At 42.2% G+C, this 27,510-nt stretch overlaps 2 protein-coding genes across 3 annotated transcripts; one reads left to right on the top strand and one right to left on the bottom strand.

The window, feature by feature from the left end:
- The first annotated feature begins 234 nt into the window (after positions 1–234).
- On the top strand, positions 235–12,545 carry cracr2ab (calcium release activated channel regulator 2Ab). 2 transcript variants are annotated; one of them, XM_030045769.1, is made up of 18 exons: positions 235–414; positions 1,334–1,710; positions 3,093–3,204; positions 3,680–3,869; positions 4,105–4,251; positions 5,580–5,670; positions 5,975–6,070; positions 6,540–6,727; positions 7,529–7,600; positions 7,889–7,937; positions 8,051–8,133; positions 8,642–9,251; positions 9,766–9,904; positions 10,474–10,555; positions 10,763–10,877; positions 11,081–11,182; positions 11,417–11,493; positions 11,693–12,545. In XM_030045769.1, exons 2-18 carry the CDS (start codon positions 1,558–1,560, stop codon positions 11,778–11,780), a joined length of 2,394 nt encoding a protein of 797 aa, XP_029901629.1. In that variant the 5' UTR covers positions 235–414; positions 1,334–1,557; the 3' UTR covers positions 11,781–12,545. The 2 variants fall into 2 exon arrangements, 1 of the variants encoding a protein (XP_029901629.1); XR_003927847.1 differs by lacking the exons at positions 11,081–11,182; positions 11,417–11,493; positions 11,693–12,545 and having other exon boundaries at positions 9,766–9,900; positions 10,763–10,840.
- LOC115355108 (protein arginine N-methyltransferase 8-B-like) lies at positions 12,527–26,838 on the bottom strand. Its single transcript, XM_030045772.1, has 10 exons — positions 25,701–26,838; positions 24,790–25,014; positions 23,488–23,643; positions 22,202–22,265; positions 19,701–19,843; positions 19,278–19,365; positions 17,809–17,924; positions 15,649–15,799; positions 13,568–13,689; positions 12,527–13,345 (listed from the first exon to the last, which is right to left on the bottom strand). The coding sequence occupies exons 1-10, from the start codon at positions 25,767–25,769 to the stop codon at positions 13,262–13,264; spliced, it is 1,218 nt and encodes a 405-aa protein (XP_029901632.1). The 5' UTR covers positions 25,770–26,838; the 3' UTR covers positions 12,527–13,261.
- Between the last annotated feature and the right edge of the window lie 672 nt (positions 26,839–27,510).

Genomic DNA, 27,510 nt, shown 5'->3' with positions numbered 1-27,510 from the left:
GAAGGAATCTCTTAAAATTTGATTGAGAATTTGTCCTTTATGTGAAATTTCACTTTATGTGAAGATTCAAGCAGCTGTTTGGATATCAGTAGAATTAGTGACACCATTGTCATCGGAGGTGCCGCTGGCCTCGGGTCCTCTGTCGTCATAGTCCCAGGCCACGCAAACGTGTTGCATACATGCAGCTTGCACACAGGGGGTTGACTCTGCAGCCTTTGTCTCCTGCGCGAGCAGCATTGGCAGGCAGACTGAAAAGCCTCGGGCTGCTGCCTCATGACATCACATGGTTGCAGAATGACTTGTCTAACGCTCATCTGTGAGGCAAGATTTCCTCCAGAGAAAGCGTGAACACTGCTCTGTTGATAGTGAGAGGGAGAAGCGGCTCAGTGTCCCTGTAGCAACCACTTGTAAAAGGTAAGAACAGCTTTCGGCTTTTTCTCTCTTAGAATGTGTCACAAACTGTGAAGTATGGTGAAGTTGTGTATTTGATGGTGGTAAAGTTTGAAGTTTCATAACTACAGGAGGTACAGTTTTCAAGTCCTTTACTTTTTGATGAGAGGAGAAAAGTTTATACCAAGGAGAATAATATACATTAGAATAAAGGCATTTATTTGTGTTAAAAAGCAAAGAGGCCCTTTGAAGACATTATAAGAAAGGTGTCTGTCTTTAAGGAACTGTCTGCTTCTTCTTTTCATGTTGAAAATACATGTTTACATCTCACCACAAAGCCTACGACCAGCGTCTCAGCCACCCCTCCTACTACAGCACCATTTTTAGCGTTTTGTTGACACATCTGACCACAAAACCATTTATCTGCATCTCATCTTGCGCTGGGTGTAGGAAGCACAGCGCTCATATGTTTGATGAAACGCCCTGAGGCATAGACAGCAAAAAGGCTTCTTCAAACCTTTCAGTCATCAGGCCGACGTGAAGTGGTGATGGGAAAAAAAAGAAACCGCCGAGAAGGAGTGACAAAAAAAAAAAAACAGTTTACAGCATTGAATTGATCTTCGGAGGTGCCTCTTGAAGTGCCCCTTGCAGTCTTGCACGCATTATGCTGTCATGTGTTCTGTATGGCTGGGTATTAACATAATCCTATACACTATGTTTACATACCACTCTAAGTTGCTTGTGGCTGGCTTATCAAGAAAAGGGAAGTACTGTATAGCAGCAACAAGCACACGACTGTTGCATTGTTGCAAGTTTCTAATAACTTGTGTAACCAAGCTACTGCCTTTGTAAATAGCATGATCATAGTTTATGACACTTTACATCAGCTTAGATGCTACATACATACATTTAAATTTAAATACCGTTTGCCTCCATCTTGTAGGAGCCTGCAAAACCAAAGCAGCTCTGAGTACACTGAGAAGACACCAACTCATCTGAGGTCTCATCATCTGTTGCTGCTTCCGGTCTGTGTTGTCATGGTGACTGTGAGGGCCCTAGCGCACTGGATACAGGGCCAGTGAAGGGGGTCATGTCTGGTATCACTCAGTGCTACCGCTGAGATACATACGGCTCGTGAACGACGCCTGTCCTTAAAGCGTGGCAGAGATGGAGGAGGAGAGCAGGGTGAACGGCTGTGGTTTGAACCCGGAGAGGAGGAGCTCGGACTGGGGTCGCATCGCCCTGCTGGGCAAGACCAAGGAGTTCTTCCAGACGTGCGATGTGGAGGGGAAAGGCTTCATCACTCGCACTGATATGAGGGTCAGAGCACTGTGTGTGTGTGTGTGTGTGTGTATTTTGCTGGATGCATGTTGTTTTACAAGGAGAGGGAACAGAAATTGATGGAACAGGTTCAGGCCTTAGCAGTGGTGGGAAAAGTGTTCAACTCCTTTGCCAAAGAAAAATCAGCAATACCATTTTGTAAAAATACAAACCGTTAAGGAAAATATCCTGTATTCAAAATTGTACTCATGTAAAAGTATAGAGGCATTAGGACTAAAATATACTCAAGTATCAAAAGTAAAAGTAGTCATTGTGGAGAATGGCTCCTATCAGTGTAGTAAATTATTGATGCTTTAACATGTAAGAGATATTTTGATGTAGTGCTAGTTTAATTCACAATTCATCATATTTTATGAGCACAGCTACAGCTGTCAGATAAATACAGTGGAGTAAAAAGTGCAACATAATTCTCTGAAATGTAGTGGCAGATGAAAATACTAGAGTAAAGAGCCAGTACCTCAAAATTATACTTACATGTAATACTTGAGTAAATATACTTGGTTACTTTGCATCTCTGTTAGCGACACTCAAAGTCCAGCTGTCTTCTGTTTCTGCACTCCTAAATGTCACTGTAGTAGAGGCGTGTGTATGAACTAAATTCATAATGGATTAAATTTACTTTACAAACAGGATTTTGAGCGCACATGGATGGCCAATGCAAAAGCTCCCATGCTCATTTATCTGTAGCATAATTTACTTTGCTATAATGACCATGAGTGGCAGGCAGGAAACGCCTGGTGTCACAGTGGTCCTTTATACTCCATACAGAGGGGTTTTTTCATGGTGTATCACCTTTGTTAGAGGAGCACTCCACCCACTGGAGCAGCCGCTGAAGTGGTTTTAGTAGCACCATTCATGGCAATGTTTATGAATATAGGTTTATAGGGTTTGTCTCATACCCCATTTCAATGGATAAAAACACATGCGTGAATAATGCACACGTACACACAAGCTCTTCAAAGCACTAACAATGTCCAAGCTGTGTTTTCAGTTAATGACAGGCAGGCTGTTCTGAGCGTCATGCCTTTGTTGCTGTTGTTTATGCAGAGAGCTCTAAGAAAAGCTCCACAGAGCTGCACACGAAACAGACACTTGGAAAGAGAACAGATTCATGCCTGTTTACACAAGGTGTCCTTGAATTAATGGAATGCGGAATCCTACATGACACATTTGCCTTAAATGCCCCATACTGGCCATACAAAATGTGTTTCTACTGGCATAGAAGAAACCAAAAACCAGAGATGATATACCACATACCATGTTTTGTGTGGCTGCTAATTGCTGTGTAGACAAAGATGCAGCGCTTTGGGTGAATTGGGTGGTTTTGAGATGTCCTGTGTGTTTATTTGTGTTCCTGGCAGAGGCTTCACAGAGAGCTGCCTCTGTCTGCAGAAGAGCTAGAGGATGTTTTTGACTCCCTGGATACAGATCGTACCGGCTACCTCACACTGGAGGCTTTCTCCTCTGGATTCAGTAGGTTCCTTTTTTCTTTGACGCTTTTAGCTTAGGTTGCTTTGATTTGGCTGTCCTGGAGGCCTAGTGGGTCTAGTGGCAATTGCAGAAAATACCTGTGTTTATTTGGGCGCCAGATGGATCAAGTCACTGTATCAGGACAGTTCAGATAGTGTCTGATGAGTTTTCGGTCCCAGAAGGGTTTACAGAATTGATATAAATAATGTAAACCTTTTGGCACTTGTTGTTTTTGCTGGTTCTCCAGTAGTTGAAATGAAAAACTATTAAGAATATTAAGAATTATTTACCAATACTGTTTGGTCCAGGTCAGCTAGCAGTGACTCTAAAGCACAATCTGAAATAGATTTGCTGGGCCCTAGTGTTACACAGTGCCATATTAATACAGATAAAAAAAATATCTTGGAAAAAACAAAATTGCAATTACACGCTGATCTAAAAATGACCCTGCTGCTTGTTCCTATTTGTGCGTCCTCAGGTCAGTTCCTGCACGGCCGGAGGATCTCGGTAGCTGATGAACTAAGTCCTGCCCCTGGCTCAGTCCTCAGGGCAAAGGAAGCCCTGTACCAGAGCCAGTGGGATGCCAAGCTGGCAGGAGAAGAGGATGAGGAGGAGAAACATTTCTGCATGCTGCTGGAAAGCCTGGGAGCCAGCAATGTGTTTGAGGAGTGAGTTTATCTGCTGCAAACATACATTGCATACATTGTATACAATGCATACATTTAAACTCCAAAATGTGATCAATAATATGGTATTAATACACATCAGAATGACACAAACTGATTTTATTACTGTGTTTGGACATGAAATCTGTCTTGTCTTATGTGCGACTGATATGAATCATGCTTTGGTCTGATTCATATCTCTGTTCTCCTTCTCCCTCCGCTCGTGCTCGTTCTCCAGTGCAGCCGAGGTGCGCAGCCTGTGGGCCCAGCTGAGGAGGGACGAACCACATCTGCTGTCCAACTTTGAGGAGTTCCTGGCCAGGGTCACTTCCCAGATCAAAGAGGCCCACCAGGAGAGGAAGGAGATGGAAAGCGCCCTCCAGAGGTGGGTGGATGCACATGCACCCCAGCAAAACAAAAGAGACTGTATTAAGCCAACAGCAGTGTGGTACCATCTCGGCTTTCCTAGACTTTACTCAGCTCAACTCACTTTTGATACTAGGTACTTTTCTGGATTAAATCTTCCACTGCAGATAGTAGTGCATCAATGTAGCTGGTCACCATAGTGACACAGAAACAATGGAGACTATCAAAGGGATTGTGTTCTTGATTCTTTGTTTTTGGCTATTTATCCCAGCAAGGAGACAAATTTTGTTTCAGAAAAGGATGAAGACATAAAAACAGAAGACTGCTGACCCGTAATGATGATGCAAGACACAGTGATGATTCTCTCTGACCAATCAGCGCTCTGCAGTGTTTTCACGACACCTTTTAGTATCGAGTAATAAACAGGAGGGATAGAGAAATGACATTCAAGCACAAATGTGGATGCTGTCTCAGTTGTAGGACTATACCACAGTAACAATGGGGTTGGGTTTCACATAACATTATTAACAGTGCGTGTGGATCCTGGGGTGAAAGGCTAAATTTCTCAATTAAGTCCGATGCTTAAAACATTTAAGTACCTTTGCACTACATAAACTACATGCCTCTCTCTCTCATTAGCTACCTAAAGAGCCAGTGACATAATTACGAGGCTGTGTGTGTTTAAATTACTACCATATGCCAGGCCCACAGCCTGAGTGTTTTGCATGGATTTATCTGTAATTCTCTATAGAACAACCCCTTTATCCCTGTCAAATGAGCACTAATCTTGAGGCACACTCTGAAGTCTGACTGCCTTTTACTAGTGTGGGAATCCATTAATTCCCTGCCTGATGGGACATGAAAATTACCCTAAAGGATAATATGTCTTGGTCAGTATTTTTAATAGCTTTACTCCTACGATTTCCACAGCAGCATGTTTGAAGATAAAGCCAAGCTGTAGTTGTCAGTTTGTGTGTTTATGTGTGTGTCTGTGTGTTGTGGGCTGTTCAACATGCATGCAGTGCCTTTTCCATGGCACTGCGTGGTACTGCGTAACAGCTTGTTATTCCTTTTCCTAATTGGATGTTTAGGTCTTAAAGGTTGTCACAGGGAATGCAAATACCACTCGCTATGCTTTTGAATCTGAATCTCAATCGCTTTACCATATGTTTGTGTGTGCATGTCACCATATTGGGACCTGATTAGTGATTCAGAGGGGAAAAACACTACAGTAAGCTCAATCTAGACATTCATGCCTTTCTGTTTCCAGACATTGAGTCATAGTTCTTGCTTTAGAAACTTCACTGTGAAATTGATTCTTATTAACCTAATTATCCCTCATTATAGGAAGGCAGCAACACATGACAGTGAGATCCGTCGATTATATGAAGAGATGGAGATACAGATCAAAAATGAGAAAGACAGGCTACTTCTTAAGGTACAAATCCTCTGGATAGAACTAACCTCACCAAAGCACCGCCTACTCTGCTGGCAGTCTTTGAACCTTCAGAGATATATCTGTAAATATTTTTAAAAATCCTCTGTCTGCATTCAGTCTGCAATGTGCAGACTGAGTGCTTTCAGCCGTGACAGTAAGATCAATAAACCTGTTTTCAGCATCGGATAATTCATTTGTGTCTGAAAGTTTTTGATATTGTTTTGGCAAGATGCTAACTTCACACATCTAGTTCAGTTCCTTAAACCCGCAACCTTTTAAACCCGTTCCTCCTCTGGTTGTCTAGGACTCTGAGCGTTTCCATTTACGCAGCCAAGACCTGGAGCACCAACTGTTTGCAAAGGAGAGGGAGCTGGAGCAGCTCTTCCAGAAGCAGAAAAGGGTGAGTGCACAGTACCTCCCATGTATCAGATTGATACACTACTATATATCATGATATACAGCAATAATCCACATCAGTAGTACATTTATTTATGCATTCAGTTATGACAAGATAACAGGAGACATCACAAGGTAATAATAGGAATGGTGTGATTCTTCCGTTGTGATTGCTGGATCATGAGATACAAAATATATTTCTGTGCAGACAGCTAAAACATTGGGCACATTAAGAAAAACAACACAGTAAAAAGATCCATAATCTCAAATAAAAGACAAGAACAAATCCAAACGACATCCTTATATTAAAGTTAGGGTGTGTGCGTTTTTGGGAAAGTGAGTAGGCGGCTGTTGAGTCCTCAACATAATCCTTGGTTAAGACATTTTATGAAGTGGGGATTTAAAGAGTGCTCTTGCAAGTATACTCACTCATTATTCATGTATATTGATGCTTGTAATCATCCCCCCTCCAGTTGGAGCTCCAGTGCAGTGAACTGAGCAGTCAGAAGCAGGAGAGCCGAGTGGAGAATGTCAAGCTGAAGATGACCAATGACGAGCTGTCCAGAGAGCTGGAGAGCACCATGCAGGAGCTGACGCTGGCCCAGGAGCAGCTGGCCATGCTGCAGGAGCAGGCCACCCGGCTGCAGCAGGAGAAAGAGATGTGGGTGTACACACTCACACACACACACACATCCATTCTCATTCCCAATCCCTAACTCTAACATAACCATCTCTACAACCTGCCGAACCTTCAGCCTTACCGATAATGACCTTAGCCTGAGACCTAAAATAATAATAATGAGGACTTTTGAGTGTTTTCCTCATCTTTGTGTCTTTGTGAGAACGTTTAGTTTACAGAAACACACATACACACATTGTACATATACAGAAGACTCTCTTCCTTTTGCGACCACTAGTGTTGCTCTAGTGCACACTGGGCAGCCCTGGTGCTATATTGTTTAACATAATGTGGTTGACGCATTATGTAGCATGTGGTTGACTCTCGTGTAAACAGTGCAACTTTGAAAATATGACAAAATTAGGCTTTTCAAATGTCTTTTGAGGCAGGGAAATGCCGTCATCATGATTATTAGGCCTTGAAGTCACATACATGTTGTGTTTTGGTGAGAAAATTTTGCATGTGAACAAAGGAAATGAAAACCTTGTAGAATCGCCAATAAGTTGCATGTTCATTCCTCGCATTTGTCAGCTCAGGCTCAATGGTGCTCTCTTAGGTCGTTTATCCATCCATTTCATCCAGTTTTTCTTCTACACTTTGCCACTTCAACTTAATTAACTTAATTGTAGGCCTTTACCCATTTTGCATATTGACACACAGATGTGCATGCATGCATACACACACATAAGCTGCTATGCATGCAAGTCTACCAATGAAGGCTGAAATGTTTTTGAGAGTTTATCTGCTGTCTTCGTCTTGAGTTTGTGTCCTGTCATGTTGCAGGGAAATGTACAGAGTAACTGAGGGACTGCAGAGAGAGAAACAAAGTCTCATGAAACAGCTTGACCTGCTCAGGTAAGACCAACATCCCATGAACACACACAGTTAAAGTTTTTCTGGGTACAGCTGTAAAGGAGTCTTCGCATTTGTTTGAATCTGTTTGGTATTCACATGTTATTAGATTTTACAAACTTCACCAGTCTGGTATCAAAGGTTGGAATGATTTGCAAAACCCACGTTGGGTATATATGCTAGCATACACAAAAGATGTGCCATGTTTACAAATGGCTTTACATGCATTTTTCATGTACAGATTCAATATGTGTTTTCCTCTGCTCTTCTCTCCTTTCTCATTCTACCCAGAGAAATGAATAAACATTTAAAAGATGAGCGAGATATGTGCTGTGGTGTGGTGAGTACACCATTTTATCTAAAACTGCTTTGCATTAGTATATCTATCATGGCTTTACCTGACTGATAAAATAGTAATATATCAAAACTGTACATCCCTTCCCATCAAATAAGCCTCGAACGTCTCTCAGAAAGAAGCAGAAGCAGAGAGCAGAGCTGGCCAATTTATTCGACGATGCCAGCCAGCCAGCAAAAAGGTGATTCATTTATCCTCCAATTTCTCATAACCTGAATCACCCTTGTCAAATTCTTTCATGTGTGAAAAGATACAATTTTCCTCCCTCATGATGTGACTAAACAAATCATTACCATGTATTAACAGAGGAAAAACAGAGGATATCATAAAATAACAACAACCCAGCACGATAGCGGATCACTTGATTTTGATATTCTGACTATTCAGTTTGCACAAATTTCTTCCAATCTTCTCTAACCCACACAAACAACAATCAACCAAATTAACATTTTAATTGAAGACTGAAATCAGATGGATTTTGACATACTGTCAATCAGTTTGTCCCTTTCCATTTCAAAACCCTTGAGTCGGACTCTAGATTCAAGAGTCAAGTGAATTGATCCAGTATATCCTCTGTTTCTCCTCTGTTTCCAAAGAGCCCCACTGATGGTGGATGGGTCCTACCAGTCTCTGGAGGCCTTGCCTATAGAGCACCTTCAAATCGTGTTTGTTGCTTCCTCCTCCTGCAGTGAGGATGACACAGCCACTGCCTCCACCAAAACCACCGCCAACATCAGCAGCAGCGCCCCCGTGTGTCAGCAGCGCGCCACAGCAAAGAAGAACTCAGGCTTAGCCAACGGCTACGCCAAGCCCGCTCCACCCAAGGTGCACGGGAAGGCCAAAAGCAAACTGGTACCCAGCAAGATGGCCTCCACTAAGAGGGTGATCCAGAGAGACAGGGAGAGAGCGAAGGAGGCAGAGCTGGAAAGGAAGACGGGGGTGGAGGAGGAGGTGTTGGATGCCCCTCCGGACGGGTGGCCCCTCCGTCGAGTCATCTCCATCGAGGAGGACCACCTGCCCCACCTGCTCCACGGGGGGCCGCAACCCCTCCTGCACCAGCTCAGCGAGGAAGAGGAGGAGGAGGAAGATGATGAGGTTGATGATGAGGAGGAGGAGGATGACGCTCAGAGTGACCTTGATGTATCTGTGGTCATGGCAACAGACCCCATTGCCACCCCGCCCTCCAATCACACCTCCGGCTCAGCATTACCCCCGTCGGCTAGGAAACCCCGCTTTACCAAGACAAAAAAGACCCCGATGCCTGCCAGAGGACAGCCTGTCGGCAAGGAGACCCAGCAAGTACGTCCTCAGCTCTCGTGCTTTCAATGGGCAGAAACTCCAGTTAGGACGTCCTGCTTTAGAGTATGTAGTGCACTGCTTAAGGCTATTAAGGTGTTCCCCCTACACTACACCACACCAGCATTTACCAGCCAATAAAACATCACATTAGTGTGGGCCAAAATGACCAGAGGAAGATGTGTTTTGAAGATGAATTTGCCAAGCTTTTTGTGGACATTGCCTTAGTTTCTCCATGAAGCTTGCCTTGTTTGATTTCAAAAATAATTGAAATAATTTAAAAAAAAAACAACAACAAAAAAAATGATATTAGCTGTGCAGATGAAGTGTGATTGATTCATACACATCATCTACTCATCTGACCTGAACCAAAACATATCATTATCAGTGTAAGAGGGGCAATCTAGGAAGCGGACAAGCCGTCATATAATTATTAAAAGCAACCTGATACACATTCATGTCTGTTTCTCTCTGTCTGTGTCTGCCCTGTATTTTGCCTGTACCATATCTCGATCAGAGGACAACAGAAGGAGCACTGCTTGCCCCTGACCGCCTCTTCAAGGTGGTGCTGGTTGGCAACTCCAGTGTGGGCAAGACGTCACTGCTACGCTCCTTCTGTGAGGGCCGTTTCCACCCCTCCACCTCTGCCACTGTGGGTGAGAATGCAGACGTTGTAGTCGTGTTGTGAACGTGTGTGTTTCTGTGTTGTCTGTTTTGAGGATAAGGTACACGGGCTGTATATTATACATTTCAAAGGTATGTGTGTGTGCGTGTGTGTGTGTGTGCACGTGTGTGTGTGTGTGTTGGTGGATGCGAACACAGTAGATCAGAGAGCGACTTAGCATCACATGAAAGGGCTTGAGAAGTCACACTGCCTGTCTCAGAGCCCTGGCACACATTGTACTACAGATTATGTCACTTCTGATGATTTTTTCTCCTTGCTTTCATCTTTCCAATCCTCACTTCAGCTATGTTATCTCCATTTTTCACCACTCCAACTTGTTGTGGAGTGAACACAATCTGTATCATGAGTAGCTTTGCCCTCTAGTGGTCATTCATGACTCTTACCTTAAACTATCCAGAGGGAACGTGTGCTATTCAAAAAGATAAATTTGCATTATTTTTATCTTCCAAACACCATTTACACCATAAAAAAATACAAACACAAATATACAAATTTTCAGTCTCAACCTATTAATATTGAATTTTGTTATGTCTCATTCAGGTATTGACTACAGTGTGAAGACACTAACCCTAGATGATACCCAGGTAGCCATGCAGCTTTGGGACACAGCAGGACAAGAGAGGTGAGTCACTTTTTATTTCTAGACCACCTTTTTGACGACTAATTTGTATATGATAGTTTGCAAGGGTAAAGCTGACTAATCTTCCCTAAAATCAATAAAATCAGAAACTGTTGAGTTGCTGCTTACCTAGAATCAGTCTCTGAGTGATTATATTTGCAGTGTGTTATCAGTCAAGTTTCTGACATTGGGCGACTGTTATTGGCACAGGTACCGCAGCATCACCAAGCAGTTCTTTCGCAAGGCGGACGGGGTGGTGGTGATGTATGATGTCACGGTGGACGACAGCTTCAGGGCTGTGAGACCCTGGCTGGCCAATGTTCAGGTTTGACCTTTAACCCTAACATGAAAGAAGGCCTCTGCAGTTATAGCCTTGTGTAGAATAGTGAAATCATAGTGTACAATGTATAAAGTATTGACTCTTTGCACTGGTATTTGTAACTTTTTAATTATTCATAGATTAACCAGACTTTAATGCTTGTTATTTCCAAAGAATATCAACCTGACCTTTGTGATATATTTTCCCAGGAGGCTGCAGGTGAAGGCGTCCCCATCCTGCTGCTAGGCAACAAAATGGACATGGATGGAGACAGGCAGGTGTCGTTTAAAGAAGCTGAGCTACTGGCCTATGTGAGTTTGAATTCCAAGTTTATGGACAACTATTGTTGGAGTATTTTTTTTTTTTTCTTGACGTACATGTGTATTTTATTCTGTTCCTACTCAAAAATGTGGTTACAGTGCCATTGGAGCCATTCCTGTTCTCAGTCCAAGGGCAATCGTTTGAATTATGTATGATCCCCAACCAAAGATGGCATTATCTACACAAGAGTGTCTGACTTTACTTTGCGTGCGTGTCCTGTATAGGAAAACAAGGTGATGTTCTATGAGGTCAGTGCGTACACCGGCAGCAACGTGACAGAGTCTCTGACACACATGGCCAGGTAAGAACAAGACTGTGAATGCACAAAGTCTACAAAATAATAATAGCTGTGTTGAATAAATTATACAGACACACGGGACATCATTCATCAGGTACATAGATGGAGGATACTGAAGATCCAAGACTTTACACATCATGAGGCTCTGGATTTTCTGTTCATCGTTGCTCATGTGCTGTTTTCTCTCACTGTCACTATACAGAGTGTTAAAGGAGCAGGAGGACAGAGTGAGAGATACAACAGTCATACTCAGTGCCCAGCCTATAAAGAGGAAAGCCTGCTGCAAGTAAAGACACGGTGACAGACAAAGCAAGGTAGAACTTTAAAAGTACCTACCTGCACTCGATGCACAGGGTTTGACAGGAACTGGAAAATTTGAGGACAGGAGTGAAATCATATCCCCACTTTTGGACATCGGATTTGCAGTGTTTGACGATAACAGTGAAATAATTTTTGGACTTTTGGCTTCTCTGAAGCTAGGGAGACAATATAATGGATGAAATTGTGCCTTTCAACACGTGGTCTTGCTTTTGGCCTGGAAACACACGTTGAAAGCAACATGATGTTTGCCTGTGTTTGTAAGCCATGCCAGGGTGTAAATTAATCCTGGCGTGGCTTGCCGTGAGATTAAAATCATTGTCAAGGTTCAAAGAACAGGTTCAAATCAGGTACTTGTCTGAAGTCCAAGCAAGGTGCTGCACCATTTCCTCTCTGTAAATAATGTTGTGTTAACTTCTGGGAAATCATGGTAGTACTGTAAGATGTAAAACAAAAGTATTTCTGTATTATAATTAAGATTTCAGTTTGATAGAAATTTTCACCTAGAAAAGAAAAAAAATCTTTTAAGTTTATGATTATAGCTCTTGTTAACTAAACATTAGAATTAGGGTTAGGGTTAGTATCTGTTTCTCTATAGTGCATGTAGAATATTTTATTGTAGTCCTATTTTTGTTGAGCCTAAGACTGAAATAAATGAATCAAATTGGAATTCATTAAAATGGCACTTTAGAATCACAAGTCAAAAATTTTGCTTCATAATTCTTTACTTTATTCTTTATCTTATTGATCTCTTCCATCATCTTGTCTGTTCATTCAGTTTCCAAAACAAACTGGTATACAACATATTGCATTTGTATTTGTTACTGCTCCGAGGCATTTTTCCACTCTGTCTGGTGCAAAAGTACAGTAGTTTTGAACAATCTTCAATTAGCAATTAAAGTAATAAATAAAATCACATTTCACATTAGAGTGAAATCAATGGGAACCAAAACCTTTCACATGCAAATAATAATAAAATAAAATAAAAAATACTCCATGAATTACTGCAGACTGTATACAAATATACAGGTTAAATCTTAACATAGTTCAAATGACATGAGGAAAAACAGTGAATGACTGCGCTGTAACTCTCTTAATCCTCAGCCAGTTTGCTTCACCTACAATATAAATGCTCGTGGTTTTGCTGATACACTCAAAATAATTCAAACTTCCAGAAACTAATGACAAAAAAAAATCAAGTTCATTGAGGATATTACATTCAGCGACTTGCCCCAGGCAATCAAGTTGGTACAGATGATAGCACTATTGCTCGTAGTTACTTGCTTACTCTGATGACATCACTTAGGTGCTGGCATGATGGAATCCAATCCCGATGCGTTTTGGTCACCCTCGCTGGCCAACCGGAGAGCTTCATTGGAGAGCTTGCTCCCTCCCCCTTTCTAGGTGTGTCCAGAGGGGCTGAGGGTGGGTCTGCATCGGTGCCTTCTTGCTCCTAACGCATTTTATAGTCATGGGAAATGGCTGCCTCACATAGTTGTCCTTTAAAGTCTAGCTCCAGGGTGAACTCCAGGTCACGCTGCAAAAGATAAAATAATTGAGAAAATTCCTGGCAGGAGTATTTGTTGTGGCTTGGCATATCTGCTCTCACACTGTAAACATTTTCACTGAAAAAAAAGAGCTGTTTGTTCTATTTCACCTCCTTGTACTGGGCAAAACAAAAACTCTTTGCGTGCCACTGAATATGTACCTTAGAAGTGTATTTTTTACTGAGAAGCCTCTTTTGCCTGTGTTATCTTACCACATTCTTCTCATTGGGCCTGACTGCAATGCTGCCAAAGATCTCCTCTCCCTTCTTGACTGTTAAGTAGTCCTCCAGGTAAAACACTGTCTGCTTCCAGTGCGTGCTGGGGGCGTCTGGAGCTGGAGGGGAAAGGAGAGGAGCAGGTTAAAAAAAAAAAAAAAAAAAAAAGGTGAACAAGGAAGGGAGAATGAAAGAATAAAATTAATAGAACTGAATTATTTGTCAAACGCCGCTGCATTTTTTTTTTTTTCAAGCCAATGGTAAAGACTGAATAAAACCTTGAAAGAAATGCTAACTAAAACTAAATTCCATGATGATGTCAGCACAACGAAACAAAAACAATCACTGAAGTAAGTTTGTTTTCTCTCAGATTACGGTCCAATTGTATTCATGTACAACAAATAAAAGTTAATGTACAATACTTTTGTGACTTTTTCCGTGGCCAAAAATCTGTGATTTGCTTTTGCATGCTATAATGAAATAACATCTCCTCAAATTCCAGTGGGAAATGTAGGATCGCCTGTTGGCAAATCTATGATTGTTAAAGGGTAGAGTTCAGAAAAGTATCATGTAATACAAGTAAGCAATAAAATGTTGGTCTACACTTATGAATTATTAAGTTAAAAAGACAGTGAGAATGCTAATGCAGAGATTTAGTCAACTTAACACGAAGACTAAAACTAAACTAAATCAAAATGAAATAACCAAAATGGGACTTTTTCCATTAGTCAACCTGTGACAAAAGACTAAGACTAGACTGAATGCAAAATTGTGTCAAAATTAACACTGAGAGAGTGAAACAGAAGTACTGTAATGCAGAACTTGATTCAATTGCAGTCCTAATTTTACACTTGAGTATTCTGAAGTTAAACGATTTACAAAATGGAACAATTTTGATTGTCTGTCAAAACAGCTGCCTTGAGCATGTTAACGTGAAAGAAAAGTTGCAAGAAACTGTTGAAATGAACTCACCTAGTGGGAGAAAGACACCAGTTTCAGTGATGCTTAGCAGCCTCAGGCCCAACAGACATAGCCAAACATAGAACCTCCTCTACACAATATTATGTAAGCAGTAAGCGCTGGGTGCTTGAATGCACTAACATAAGCTTACATAACAGCTTAGTCACGGGCTCTGCGATGAGAGCTCTTGACGCCATGTTGCCAGAATTGACTGGTGATTCCTTCGGTGCAAAATGGGCTGGCCCATGCAATAACACTAGAATGTAGCCAAGAATTAAGCTGCTGAAGTGCAGTATCACACTTTTAATGGACAATTAAAATATCCACTCAACAATCCCAGCATATGCTGAGGGAAGTCAGAGGACATTTGGAAATACTTTCTAGAGATTGCACCATACAGTGGGCCAGGAGAGGAAAAGTGATTTCCAGCAAACAAGAAGCTGCCCTCTTACTGCACACTCTTTACTCACTGCTCTTTCCCTCTGGAAGCTGCTCACACTTTTCTAAAATCTTTAGTGGACATCGAGGCATGGGGCTGATGTAGACGTGTACACTGACATGCACACATTTCGTTCATTGCATTTATTCACTGATTATAAATTATGCCAATTTGACTGCATCAGTCTGGTGAAAGTAAAAAATATAATGAATCGTTCTCATTGGCTTGAATTGATGTGCAACGCTTAAATGGAACATTCGCTATTCACCCGGACATTGGATTTTGTTTGTCAGTAAGGTATGTTTTGTCAAGGTTTTTTTTTTTTTTTTTTTTTTAATAAATAAATAAATAAAGCTTCATGTTTTTGTTTTTTTGTTTTTTCAAATTTCATAATAAAAAAAAAGATTTTGGCATATGTTTACTTAATGGATATGAATTTTTGGCTGAAAGTGCTGAATTAAATTGTTAACCTGAATTGTGGTTTACAAACTGAACTTGAATTCAGTCATTTCAAACAACAGCATTTTTTGTTTTTTTTTTTTTCAAATGAATCGTGAATTGAACTGAACTGCTCTTAAGTCCAATGATCACACCCCATTAAGTGCACCCATAACATCAACAAAACTTCTAGATGAAAACGTCTCATGACCCTGGTCTGTTTTTTACACCACGGCCTCACCAGTGGAGAAGCCGGTCTTCTTGTGACACTTGGTGAATTCGATGTTGAAGTAGGTGACCAGGGCATGGACGTAATCGTTCCTCTGGATCTGCAGGCAGAAGGCTGAGGTGAAGGACAGGTCCTCTGGTTTCACCGTGTAGATATCCACCTCCTGAGCCAAAAGAAAGGGTCCCAGTAACAGGGATATTAGAGAGAAGTCCATCTGTGGAGACAGCCTTGATGAGGTCTCAAGTATTACTGCCCCCCAAACCTCTGTTCTCACAGAATTATCAAGGACAGAGTGACATAAGATTCCTCATACACATACATATCCATATATCTATATCCATCTATATATATATGGTATGTGTGTGAAAACCCACAGGTTGAATCATAGCAGGCAAACGAAGCCTGCTCACAGTACAAATGCTGTGTGGGTGTCCTCCCTCAAGTCTTCATGGGAAGATCTGCAAGTGAGTGTGTCTGTTTCTGTGTGTGAGTAAACACAGCCTCTGTGTGTGTGTGCGTGTGTGTGTGCGTGCGTGTGCCTTCTCATGTCTACATTGAGCACGGTCTTAAACAAAATGTCCACAAACGTAAGTATACTGAGGGTTTACCTGTCAAGCATCGTAATGGGCCCAAAATAGAGGTGAAGCAGCTGTGTCTCGGCTCTGCATGCAAATGAAGCGCCGTTCAGACGAGGGGGAGGATTTTTACAGTGCAACCTGTTAATCTCGCCCGGGCTACTGGGCTACTCGCACTCGGCCATGTGGCATCAGCGTGACAGATTGTGATTTAACACCTCTGTCCTTTCCAATGATATCAGGCCAATGTCATATACAGCAAATTGTGGGAGGACATAAAAAAAGTCGCTGGGAGTGCCATCATAATTTCAATGTGTGAGTTATGAGTGTCAGTTTGAATTAAGGAGAGATGGCTTGCATGGCGGATGGAAGGGGTGGATTGACCCTGGTCCCTGCATGCATGTGAATCAGCAGAGTATTAGATAACCAGTAACCACCCTGTAATTTAGAGGAAAATTCCAGCCTAAAACACAAACACCATTTAAAACCTTGCATTGGCAGTTTACATTGCATTTCTGGTGCCATTGTTTGATATTGTGATTTTATTATTCTGCGGCGGACAAGCCAAAAGTGAATCAAGTTATATCACTGAGATACATTCTCACCTGAACTAAAAGAAACAATTTCAACTATCTAAAACAGAAGCATTAGTTCAGTTTCATTGTCAACCCCTAAAATATATCAGCAATTTGTAAATTCAATGGTTTACAGCCATGTTTAAGAGATATGCAGGGAGAAACCCAGTATCCCATTAAGCTCCATTGTAGGTGCACCTGCTCTATGTGTATTGCATATAGGGAGCCTACTAAAAGAAAGGATTAACACTCTAAAACCAGAAAATGGCATCAGAAATGCAATGTTAGTCACTAATTTCTGCTTTTTAACAGTTTTACAGTGGAATTTTCCTTTAACAAGTGCATGACATTCTTGAGCACTAAATCAGGGTAATGCTTATTGAAGTGCTGGAGAACCCACTTTGTTGCCACTGATGACTCATGGCATTTCCCCATCACACAGAGAAAAGTCCCTATTCACTCAGACTAGTGAGACCTGACATAAATCACAGAAAGTGAGTGGGGAGGAAGAATAAAAGAGGAAGATAAGAGTGAGTAGTTAAGAAGAAAAGAATGAGAAATGAGAGAGGAACAACCGAGATGAAAGAAGACACGAGATACATGAAATAGAAAGCGAAATAGAGAGAATGAACGATAGGAGGTGCAGAGAAAGCCATGGACAGAGAGATAACGCAAGAAGCAGTGGTCTGCTTGGATGCTGTTGTTCCCAGTTCATTTGTGTGATGAAAGACAAGTCACTGTTGTATCTTCAAGCACGGAAACAGACTCAGAGTATCACAAACCTCTATTATGTTCTAGAAAAAAGGCTCAGTGGAAGGCGTGATTTCAGAGGCTCCCACCTCTGACCGTTTTTCATGTGTCTGCGTGACAGCGCACAAAGGCATAGGGGATTAAAGATTTCCTTGTTTGGCCACAGATTCCTTTCAAGGAATGAAGCAACATACAAAACACAGACCACATGCAGACGGGAACACATGCACATTTGTTCACGTTCACGCATATCCTTGCACATGCATGCTAACCTTGAGGAGGCAGGAGTTGGTCACCAACTGTTTCGGATCTACCACATCCACTAGGGGCTCCCTGATGGCTACATTACGAATGCAGCTCATGTCAAAGCCGTACACGTTTTCCCACCCTGTGGACACACACACACACACACACACACACACACACACACACACACACACACACACACACACACACACACACACACACACACACAATGTTTGAATGCACATGCACGTGTTTTAATTTGGAGCTATCTTTATTTCAGTATTTTCACACACAACAAAACTCTCCCTGTTCTCCCTGTTCCTGCCAAGCTGTTGCTACAAAAAGGTAGCAGCGAAAAAAAAAGTGTTCTCAACCCTGCCAGAAACAGTCCCCCCGCTCACGCTCTCTCCGCATCTATCCATCCCCTATCTGGAGACAGACAAGACCTCCTGAAATAGACTCCGGCCTCCTCCACCATGTCTGGCAGCCGTTTATCATGGCAGATCCCTCCTTCGCTTTGGGCCGAAAGCACACCGAGCAGGCTCTCCCTCCATCACTCCCCTCCCCTGTTCCCTCTCGGTCCCTCCATCCCACCTTCATGTGTCTTTGTCGCCAAATGTTGAGGCTGTGTGATGAGGAGGTGGGAAATGCCACCAACGCACAGAGAAACTAAAAATAACGCAGTGGGGGTTTGAGTAAACTGTATATTTCTTCAAGTTTGTTAGTTTGTATGTGTGTGTGTATAAATGTATCTGAATTTGGCAATGGGAGGCAAGTATGAATGACACCTGTAACATTGGTTAAATTAAAGGTGCTCCCGTAATAGCAAGCACCAAGACTTTTATTGTGAAAGCAAATTATGATTCCATCTCAGATGTCTTTGATGGTCTTCATCGTCTGCCAAGACTAATTTCACTGAAAGACGTACCATTCTATAACTAATTAAATTGAATTAAATTAAAACAGTTAATCCACGGCACAGTACTAGGAAGACATCATTTAGGGAACAATATGCTGTGCAAATAAAATTTTTCCTCATAGTCAGACAGCCCAGCAACAAAGATGTGACCAGCTGATCCAGCTAACGTTTTTCAACTTGAGCCTCGGCATTGTAGACATTGTGGATTTGCAAAAATTGATTAAATGGGCCACATATGAATAGCTTGGTTAGGTTAGTGTTTGTGTTAAGAGTTATGCTAATGTTAGTTTTGAAGCAATCAGTATTTTCAAAATGAGGCCTGGTGTGATGACAAAACAAACTTTTGCTGTGTTTACATGGAAAGGAATGTGGAGCTAGAAACGTTTCCCACTGGTATAAATTGCAAGTGTTGGAATATCAGTTGGAAAGTAAAATAATTGCAACTAACGTCACAATTTTTCTGTATCAAAAGGTAATATTATTCAAGCGTTAGTTTAATGTTAATCTCATTTAAGAAGAGAACAGGTTAAAAAAGGAAAAAGAAAATAATGCAACAACTTCGCCACAGTTACTCACAGTGTATTTTGAAGTCCTTGTACTGCCTGTCCTCTATGGCCACCACGTAGAGAGCTGCTCTGTCGGGGAACATCAGGCCTCCAGGTTTCTGAGCGCAAGAGAGACTTCAGGTATCAGTGCACGCACAACAGACACAGGCCATCTATCATCGTCATTGTTCACACACCTGGGCATGTAATGCAAGATCACATGTGCCACGTTTAGGGCCTGCAGGCAGCAGCCGAGGAGGTTAGAATCCAGATCATGTGTGCATGACCTCAGCATCTGGGCGGCAGACACATGCATGTTCGCGTATGTCTTCTACTTTATCACTGTCTGGTGTGTTTAGGTGTCAGCTCCTTCATTCTTCCAGCCAACCACACACACACACACACACACTTAGATCCCCAACTCACCCCATACCTCCGACAACACCCATCATACCAGCCACTTGTCCCTGGCAAAGATGACTGTGTTCAGCATGGACTCGTAGAAGAGGCAGTAGCCCATCCACTCCGAGATGATGATGTCCACCTTCTCCACAGGCAGCTCCACCTCCTCCACCTTGCCCTTGAAGATGGTAATGACTGGTGGTTTGGAGAGAACAGAAAACAGCAGGTGAGAAATTACTCCATGAGTCCTTGGTCACACTCATGCAAATCAAACACCACCTCTATTCTCAGAAGACATTGTTTTGTTTTAAAAAGTAATTAGCACAACATAATTACTGTACTCATGGGCTTTTTTTTTTTTTTTTTTTTTTACATGGCAAGGTCAGTGTTTTATGCTTGCATTATGTTTTTTCCCATGTCAACATCTTAAGCTTTTTATTATGTTTGCACTGTGTGTGAAGCTACAAAACAAATTTTCTCTTTTTTGAGGCAATGAACATTTTCTACACCTAATGCATCATGGCTTGTGTGATATCTGACTATGGCCTCCAGTTTATGACAAGGGTTTTATTGGCTATATAATAAAATAGCGTATTTGTTTTTATTGCAGAAGATAAAACTTTTTCTAGTGTTAGAGACTGACCTAAACTCTAGCTCAACTGATCTATGAGGGAAAAGATACATAGAGATATACTATACTTTTAAAATGAAATTTTAAAAAGCACATTTCTCCTTTGCTTTATCTGAGGGCCAAGGAATATTTGGTACATACACTATATGGGCAAAGGTACTGGCACACACCTCTTAATCATTGAATTCAGGTGTTTCATTCAGTCCCATTACCACAGGTGTATATAATCAAGCACCTTGCCATGCAGTCTGCCTTTTTGTGAAAGAATGGCTCATTCTCAAGAGCTCACTGAGTTCCAGTGTGGTACTGTAATAGTGATGTAACAGGATTCCACCATTGCAACAAGTCAGTTTGTTAAATTTCTTCCCTGCTAGATATTCCACCATCAGCTGTAAGTTGTATTATTGCAAAGTGGAAATGTTCAGGAACCACAGCGACTCAGCCACCAGGTGGCAGACCACATAAAGTTACAGAGCGGGGTCGCTTAGTGCTGAGGCGCTTAGTGCTGAGGCGCATAGTGCGTAAAAGTGGCCGATGCTCTGCTGACTCAATAACTGCAGAGCTGCATTAACATCAGCACATAAACTGTGTGCTGGGAGCTTCATGGCATGGGTTTCCATGGCTGAGCAGCTGCATGCAGGCCTCACATCACTAAGCACAATGCCAAGTGTTGGATGGAGTGGTGTAAAGCACGCTGCCACTGGACTCTGGAGTGGTGGAAACGTGTTCTGTGGAGTGATGGACTGATGGTCGAGTCTGGGTTTTGTGAATGCCAGGAAAACGTTACGCCAACTGTAAAGTTTGGTGGAGGAGGGATAACACTATGGGCTTGTTTTTCTGGGGTTGGCCTTGGCCTCTTAGTCCCAGTGAAGGGAAATCTCAATGCCTCAGCTCAGCAAGACATTTCTTGGACAATTCTCTGCTTCCAGCTTTGTGGGAACAGTTTGGGGAAGGCTCTTTTCTGTTCCAGCATGACTGAGCCCCAGTGCACAAAGCAGCTCCATAAAGGCATGGCTGGGTGAGTTTGGTGTGGAAGAACTTGACTGGCCCACACAGAGCCCCGATCTCAACCCTATTCAACACCTTTGGAATGAACTAGAACGGAGATCATGAGCCAGGCCCTCTTGTCCAACATCAGTGTCTGACTTCACAAAAGCTCTTCTGGATAAATCAGCAAAAATTCCCACATACACACCTCAAAGTCTTATAGAAAGCCTTCGCAGAAGATTGGAAGCTGCTCTAGCTGCAAAGGGGGAACCAACTCCATACTAATGCCCATGGATTTAGAGGGGGATGTCATAAAAGCTCCTATAGGAGTAACGTGTGGGTGGTCCAATACGTTTGTCCAGATAGTGTATATTGGCATTGGGGTTCCAATTCCTGCACTCCTTACTGCTGATTTTTTTTTTTTTTTTTATCATGTTGACAACCAGGGAATTCAGTTATTCTGCTGTTGCACTCATTGTACATTATAAATAAAACCATCAGCTGAATGCTTAAAATGGAAATGTAAAAGATCAGACAAAAAGCAGCCTAATAGCAAACATTCAGGTTATGATACTCATTATCTGTTGCTAGTCCTCCATCTGTGAAGTTCAAGGTGGTGTTTTACAATGGTAATCAGCAGTATCGGGGGAATTTTGATTGATGGCAGAGATTATGGCTGTTTAGTATGAAAAGCAAGCTGCCAGTTAATCATCAGCACAGTGATTGATATTGTGGAGTATTATGGTAGTGAGGGGAATATGCTGATTTTTAAAGCTCCTTCACAGCCAGATGTCTCTATCCCACAGCTTTACAATCAGACAGACAGACAGACAGATACATAGATAGACGGATAGACAGATAGATAGACAGACAGATAGATAGATAGCATCATGATGCAAACATAAGTGTGATAGTAGAGAAGCAGCAGTACTCACCATTGTGTAGGTGATTAGACTTGATAATCTTCTCGGAATACTCTGATATGCTTGAACATTCAATCTGTAGGCACAAGGACACGATAGATCTGGTTATACCAGTGTCTTCTGAACCTGTAAAGAGTAGAAGTGGTCATGTTGCCCCTTGAAAGTGTTTTGAAAACTTTCCAGGGAATTTCACATACAGTTATATGTATGCACTGGATGAAATATAGCCCTTATTCAGCCTTCATATATACTGGCTTTGTTTGTTACAGCTGTATGTACACTGCTCAAGATTTCATTAAGCATTTATTGCAGTAATCACTCTTGCCCACACTGTATATAACCATCTCTTTTTTCATAAAAATAGAATTTTTATGTTCAATATTTCATGAGGAATGAGTTTGTCAGCATTAACTTGACCAGTAGGGGTGCTAGCTTCCACTTTCCCCTCCTCATATACTGTACTGCGGGGTAACTGTTAGGGTAATATTGGAGGCTCAATTTAATCAAACCCTGCAAATCTATCTAAACACTAATATCCCTGGCCTCACATTGTAGATGCTGTAATGCCTGTGCCACATTATATCTAATTTGTCATTTTGCTCTCCCATCCATAAGTGTAATACAGTATATGAATCATGTGCAACTGTGGGGGCTGCTGTCGTTAATGTATTGGTTGTCAATGAGACTCGCAGCCCTGCTCTATGGGGATCCAGCTGTTCCTATTGCCTGTGTGTGTGTGTGTGTGTGTGTGTGTGTGTGTGTGTGTGTGTGTGTGTGTGTGTGTGTGTGTGTGTGTGTGCGTGCCTGTGTATGAATTTCTGCATCAGGGATTAGCAATTATTGGACAGATACCAATGAACTGGCCCTCAGGAAGAATTCTAAAAAGGATGCTTTCAAGATGCTTCTGATCAATGTTAGCTTATTATTTGTGCAAAAATTATTCTGCTTGTTCCAAATGAGGGAAAGAGGAGAGATGGAACTGTGTGTGTTTGTGTGTGTGTGTGTAAGTAAGGATGTGGATGCACGTGTGTTCTTCATTATGTGTCTCTGAGAAAAAAAAAAAAAAGTTGTCAGAGCTGGAGAAGGAAAGGCTATGAATGAAAGATAATGAGACAGCAGAGCCAGACACAATATTTCATTAGGCCATTGAATGGGTGCAAGGTTTTTTCTCTCATAAAGATTTAAATAGAAGCCAAGGCTGTTGGAAAGCTGGATGATAAAAGTGAGAACTCTCTGCTGTATTTGTTTGTGTTCAGACCGTGGATCTGTCTCTGACTGTCTGTGAGTCCAACTCTCACCCCATACACGTGTTTGGCACCAGCATTGGCTGCGAACATAGACAGGATACCCGTGCCGCTGCCCACATCCAAGACGATCTTATCCTTGAACACGTGCTTGTTGTGGTACATGGCGTTCCGGTAGGTCAGAGTCCGCACCTCGTCTTTCAGCATCTCCTGTTTCAATTGAGGGGAAAAAAATGTGAATAGTTTGGATGCAGAATGTTCATTATTTTAACTGAAACCTGCAGTGATGTATCACAAACACCTGTGCAATGTGACGATTCATACCAAATGCTCACATGGCTACATAATGCATACATAATGTTACATAATAAAAAGACGGTTGGGTATACAATATGACCAAGGTGGGTATAAGTATGTAAATGCATCATTATTTTTCACAGCAAATAAATATGTATAGTATAAAGCTGAGAAAGGCAGCATTTAGGCCAAAGGTCTCTGTGACTAGCCACAAAGCCTCTTGCAATAGACAGGAGTACAACACAAAGCCTTTCGGGACCGACTGATACCCATCTCCCTGAGCCCATTCACACATCCCAGTTTCTTTCCTTCCTTCTTTCTTTGCACTCGTCTAATCAGGACACTCTCTTTGTCTGGAAGCAGACAAAAACCTGACCTACATTCTAAATATGGACATTAGTTAAAAGGTCTATATGTCCCCAAACTTTTCCAGTTTTACATGCCCCCAACACACACATACACACAGATCAAGGTCATTAATTGGGGTATGGCGCTGCAATTTTATTTAGCAGGTCTCTGTAGAGCACTGTCAAGGTAGGGCACAGATCGTATTCCTTTTTGGCGGGTTATAGAATATGTACTGGTATTGGAAAAGTCTGTGTCCATCAGATGCTTGGTTACGGGCTAGTTGTTGACTGAAAAGAATCCTATTTGTTCAACCAGAAGGCACTTGGAAAGCGGGAACCTCCACTGACACAGAACACTCCTCCAACTTTCTGTTACATCCACAGATTTCATTCCCATCACTTAATTTGTAAATCACATTGATTTCTTGACCCTGCAAACTTAGGATTTTTAATCAAGATTTCAGTTTTATAGTTGAAATAAAATAAAAGCCAAGAGCTGGATAATTACCAAAACTAAAAATCTAACCAATCCTTCCTTAGCGCAAGGCTTCATCATCAGACTTCTGTTCAGATACCCTAGAGATATCTGGGCAGATTTCCTAAAAGGAGTGAAAACAGCTTTCTTGACAGGAGTAATGAGCAACAGCAAAGACCGAATTAGAAAATATCTCGTGTCATTCTTCCACTTTGGCCTTACCCAAACTACGCCTACCTCATGGATGCCAAAGTGGGCATAGGAGTCAAAGTAGTAGTCCCGCGACGTCATTTCCTCCGGGCTGATAAACTTGGCTATTTTGCCTCGACTGGGACAGGTGGGCAGAGCTGCTACATGAGGCGTGTGGGGGACACAGGGCACGTGGTGGGTAGTAGGCACTGGTTTGGGCATTGAGGAGGGCTGGGCAGACTGAGAAAGGGAGGAAGTGACCGGCTGCTGCCGCTTTTAGGGGGAAAGAAAGAAAGAAAGAAAGAAAGAAAGAAAGAAAGAAAGAAAGACGAGTAAAGAATTGAGAAAAGCTACAGACAAGAGGGATAGGTTTGGTAAGGACTGTGTTTCAAGGTAGACAATTTTAAAATGCAACTATTTGGTTACTGTGCAGCTGATGGAGAATAATTAATGAAAGGAGGGAAAATGAGCCACTACAGCCTACAGTAGCCGGTCAATAATTCATTATTAAACGTGTAACATTTGTCTTAGCACAGACGCAAGACTCACTACAGGCTGCAGTAAAGGCTGCAGGTTTCATTTCAGCACCAAGGACAGCGGATATAGCAGCGGCTCAAGCGTGAAGTCCCTGTGCCGGCCAATTAACCCAACTGCAAATGTTCTGCAGGCAATGCCACTATTGTCAGAAAATGCTGCACTCAGATCATCCTCAATACATGCAGCAGATTAGGAAATGCACTTTTTACGCGGTCGGTGCAACACCGATTCTAACGTTACAAGTGATTGTGATGATGATGAGGATGATGAGGATGAGGATAAAGCTGTCGACCGCAAATGAAATAGAGATTACAAATTAAATATCATATCCAAGTCAAATGAGTTGCCACGACAAAAAAATAAGCAGCTGGCACTGCCCCAGCTCCATCATTACCGGGAACAGGACATCATGAGAACCCTACCTCAGAGCTGTCCGCCTCCGCCATCTTCCTCCGTAGCAGCAAACAACGCGACGAATGCCTCAGTCCCATGGGAGCCGACGAGATTTACAACTCTTGACAGGGAGAAATCTTAAGTCTTAATAGTAATGCGTCAAAACAATGAGACTAATGCCTATAAATCACTGGGATTTTTTTAAAAGGTAAGAGTCATACTAAGAAATGGCTGTGACGTTAGTTAACACACTTTGGACTTCATTAAACCCATCCCCCCAAAAAAGTTGTTGCATGGATTTGTAGGGAGTGAAACGTCCAGTAATCCATACTGTAAAATGTTGTAGTGCTTGTTTTGGTGGTGACAGAGCACCCTGTCGGTTGGAGAGACCGTCCCGTGACCAAAAGGTAGTAGGTGCGATCCCTGCATCAGCCAGTGAGTCCATCAACAACCGGGTGCCCCGTCGAGATGCCCTTGAGGAAGACACTCAAACCCTCCCTGCTCACTCATTGTAAGTCGCTCTGGATGAGAGTGTCAGCTAAATGCAAATAAGGGTCAACCACAATTACCACTCCGACCCCTTGGCGCACTGGAAACAAATAGGCACTAACTCCACACTAGAGAAAAAATAAAGCTCTTCTACTTCACCTCTTGGCATCCCTCAGCATTCACACCTAGGCAAAGTCACATATGTCCACATTTCTGAGGATAGGTGCGCAGAAAAGAAAATAATAAGCTGTCCTCTGGAAATGCAGCGCCGTCCTTTGCGTAATTCCGACACGTCTCCCAGGGGTAAACTTTAAAAAAAGGTCTCAAAATGTATACGTGCACCGCCGTTTGACACGAGCCACTCAGATGACATGAAGTGAATCGTGATTTTTTTTTTTTTAAATGTCCAAAAACTCTGCTTCCCACACGCCAGATGCCTCCTCACACCTACCCACCAGACTTTCCCACAAGAGGAGAGAATATAAGATCTGCAACAACCAATGAGCTTCTCGAGCGACCGCACACACCACAGAAAACGGGAAAAAGAACGAAAAACTGTCACGAATTATAATTTATTCTTTTTAAAAATCCGCCTGTCAATTCCCAAACTCGTTCTAAACAAAGTGGCTGCGGAGCGACATTTACAGTATAGGCTAAGCGCCGGTGTGCGCGGTGATTCCCCGGTTTGCGGTCACAGGTGTGCGGTTGTCGGGTGCTTTTCAGCGGCTTGGAACCTGACTCAGCCAATCAGAACTGAGGACCTGTGTTCCGGAACTATCTTTATTTAGATTCTCCAGTGACCAATGAGCATTACAGAGGCGAGTGTAACAAGTGGCTGTGCCTACCTAATTCGCAGTCCCTTATATCTATCCTTACAGCGTGTGTGTGTGTGTGTGAGACTCCAAAGTCACCTTACCAGAGATAATATAGGCTACTGGGATAAATAACGGAGGATCCTTTACGGATATCATAGCAATGTTACAGTCACACCCAGTAAAACCACAAAAGATAAGCAAAAAACGCCATAATTTTCTACAATTTCTTTGCAGAAGGCTATTAACTTATTTGTTGAGCAGCACTGACACTCTAAGGGTATAAGGATATTGAAGGAATATTAAAGTAATTTATGATATGAGTTGATGTTCAATTGGTGTGCTTAATTGCTTCATGAAAATCAGGTGTGATAGACCAGGTGGTGGAGGAACTGAACAACCTTTCATTCTGATGCTTTGTCAAATGTCTTGTTGATTCATGCCTCTGTCCATATCGATGTTGAATCCTCCTCCCTCCCTTATCTATCACACCCACTCATTCACTCACTTATGAGGTATATTCTATCAAGGTATTCAG

This window comes from Myripristis murdjan, chromosome 23 (genome assembly GCF_902150065.1).
Source record: "Myripristis murdjan chromosome 23, fMyrMur1.1, whole genome shotgun sequence".
Lineage (NCBI taxonomy): Eukaryota > Metazoa > Chordata > Actinopteri > Holocentriformes > Holocentridae > Myripristis > Myripristis murdjan.
This window is presented reverse-complemented; position numbering and strand designations above follow the sequence as displayed.

Bases quoted from the DNA above. Each gene is read 5' to 3' on its own strand.
- cracr2ab (XM_030045769.1), top strand. From the start codon at position 1,558: ATGGAGGAGGAGAGCAGGGTGAACGGCTGTGGTTTGAACCCGGAGAGG. The intron at 6,728-7,528 runs GTGGGTGTACAC...GTCATGTTGCAG, and splicing joins CTGCAGCAGGAGAAAGAGAT to GGAAATGTACAGAGTAACTG. The intron at 9,905-10,473 runs GTGAGAATGCAG...TGTCTCATTCAG, and splicing joins CTCCACCTCTGCCACTGTGG to GTATTGACTACAGTGTGAAG.
- LOC115355108 (XM_030045772.1), bottom strand. From the start codon at position 25,769: ATGGGACTGAGGCATTCGTCGCGTTGTTTGCTGCTACGGAGGAAGATG. The intron at 25,015-25,700 runs GTAGGGTTCTCA...TCCCCCTAAAAG, and splicing joins CGGAGGCGGACAGCTCTGAG to CGGCAGCAGCCGGTCACTTC. The intron at 19,366-19,700 runs GTATGATGGGTG...TCTTGCGCTCAG, and splicing joins TTGCCAGGGACAAGTGGCTG to AAACCTGGAGGCCTGATGTT.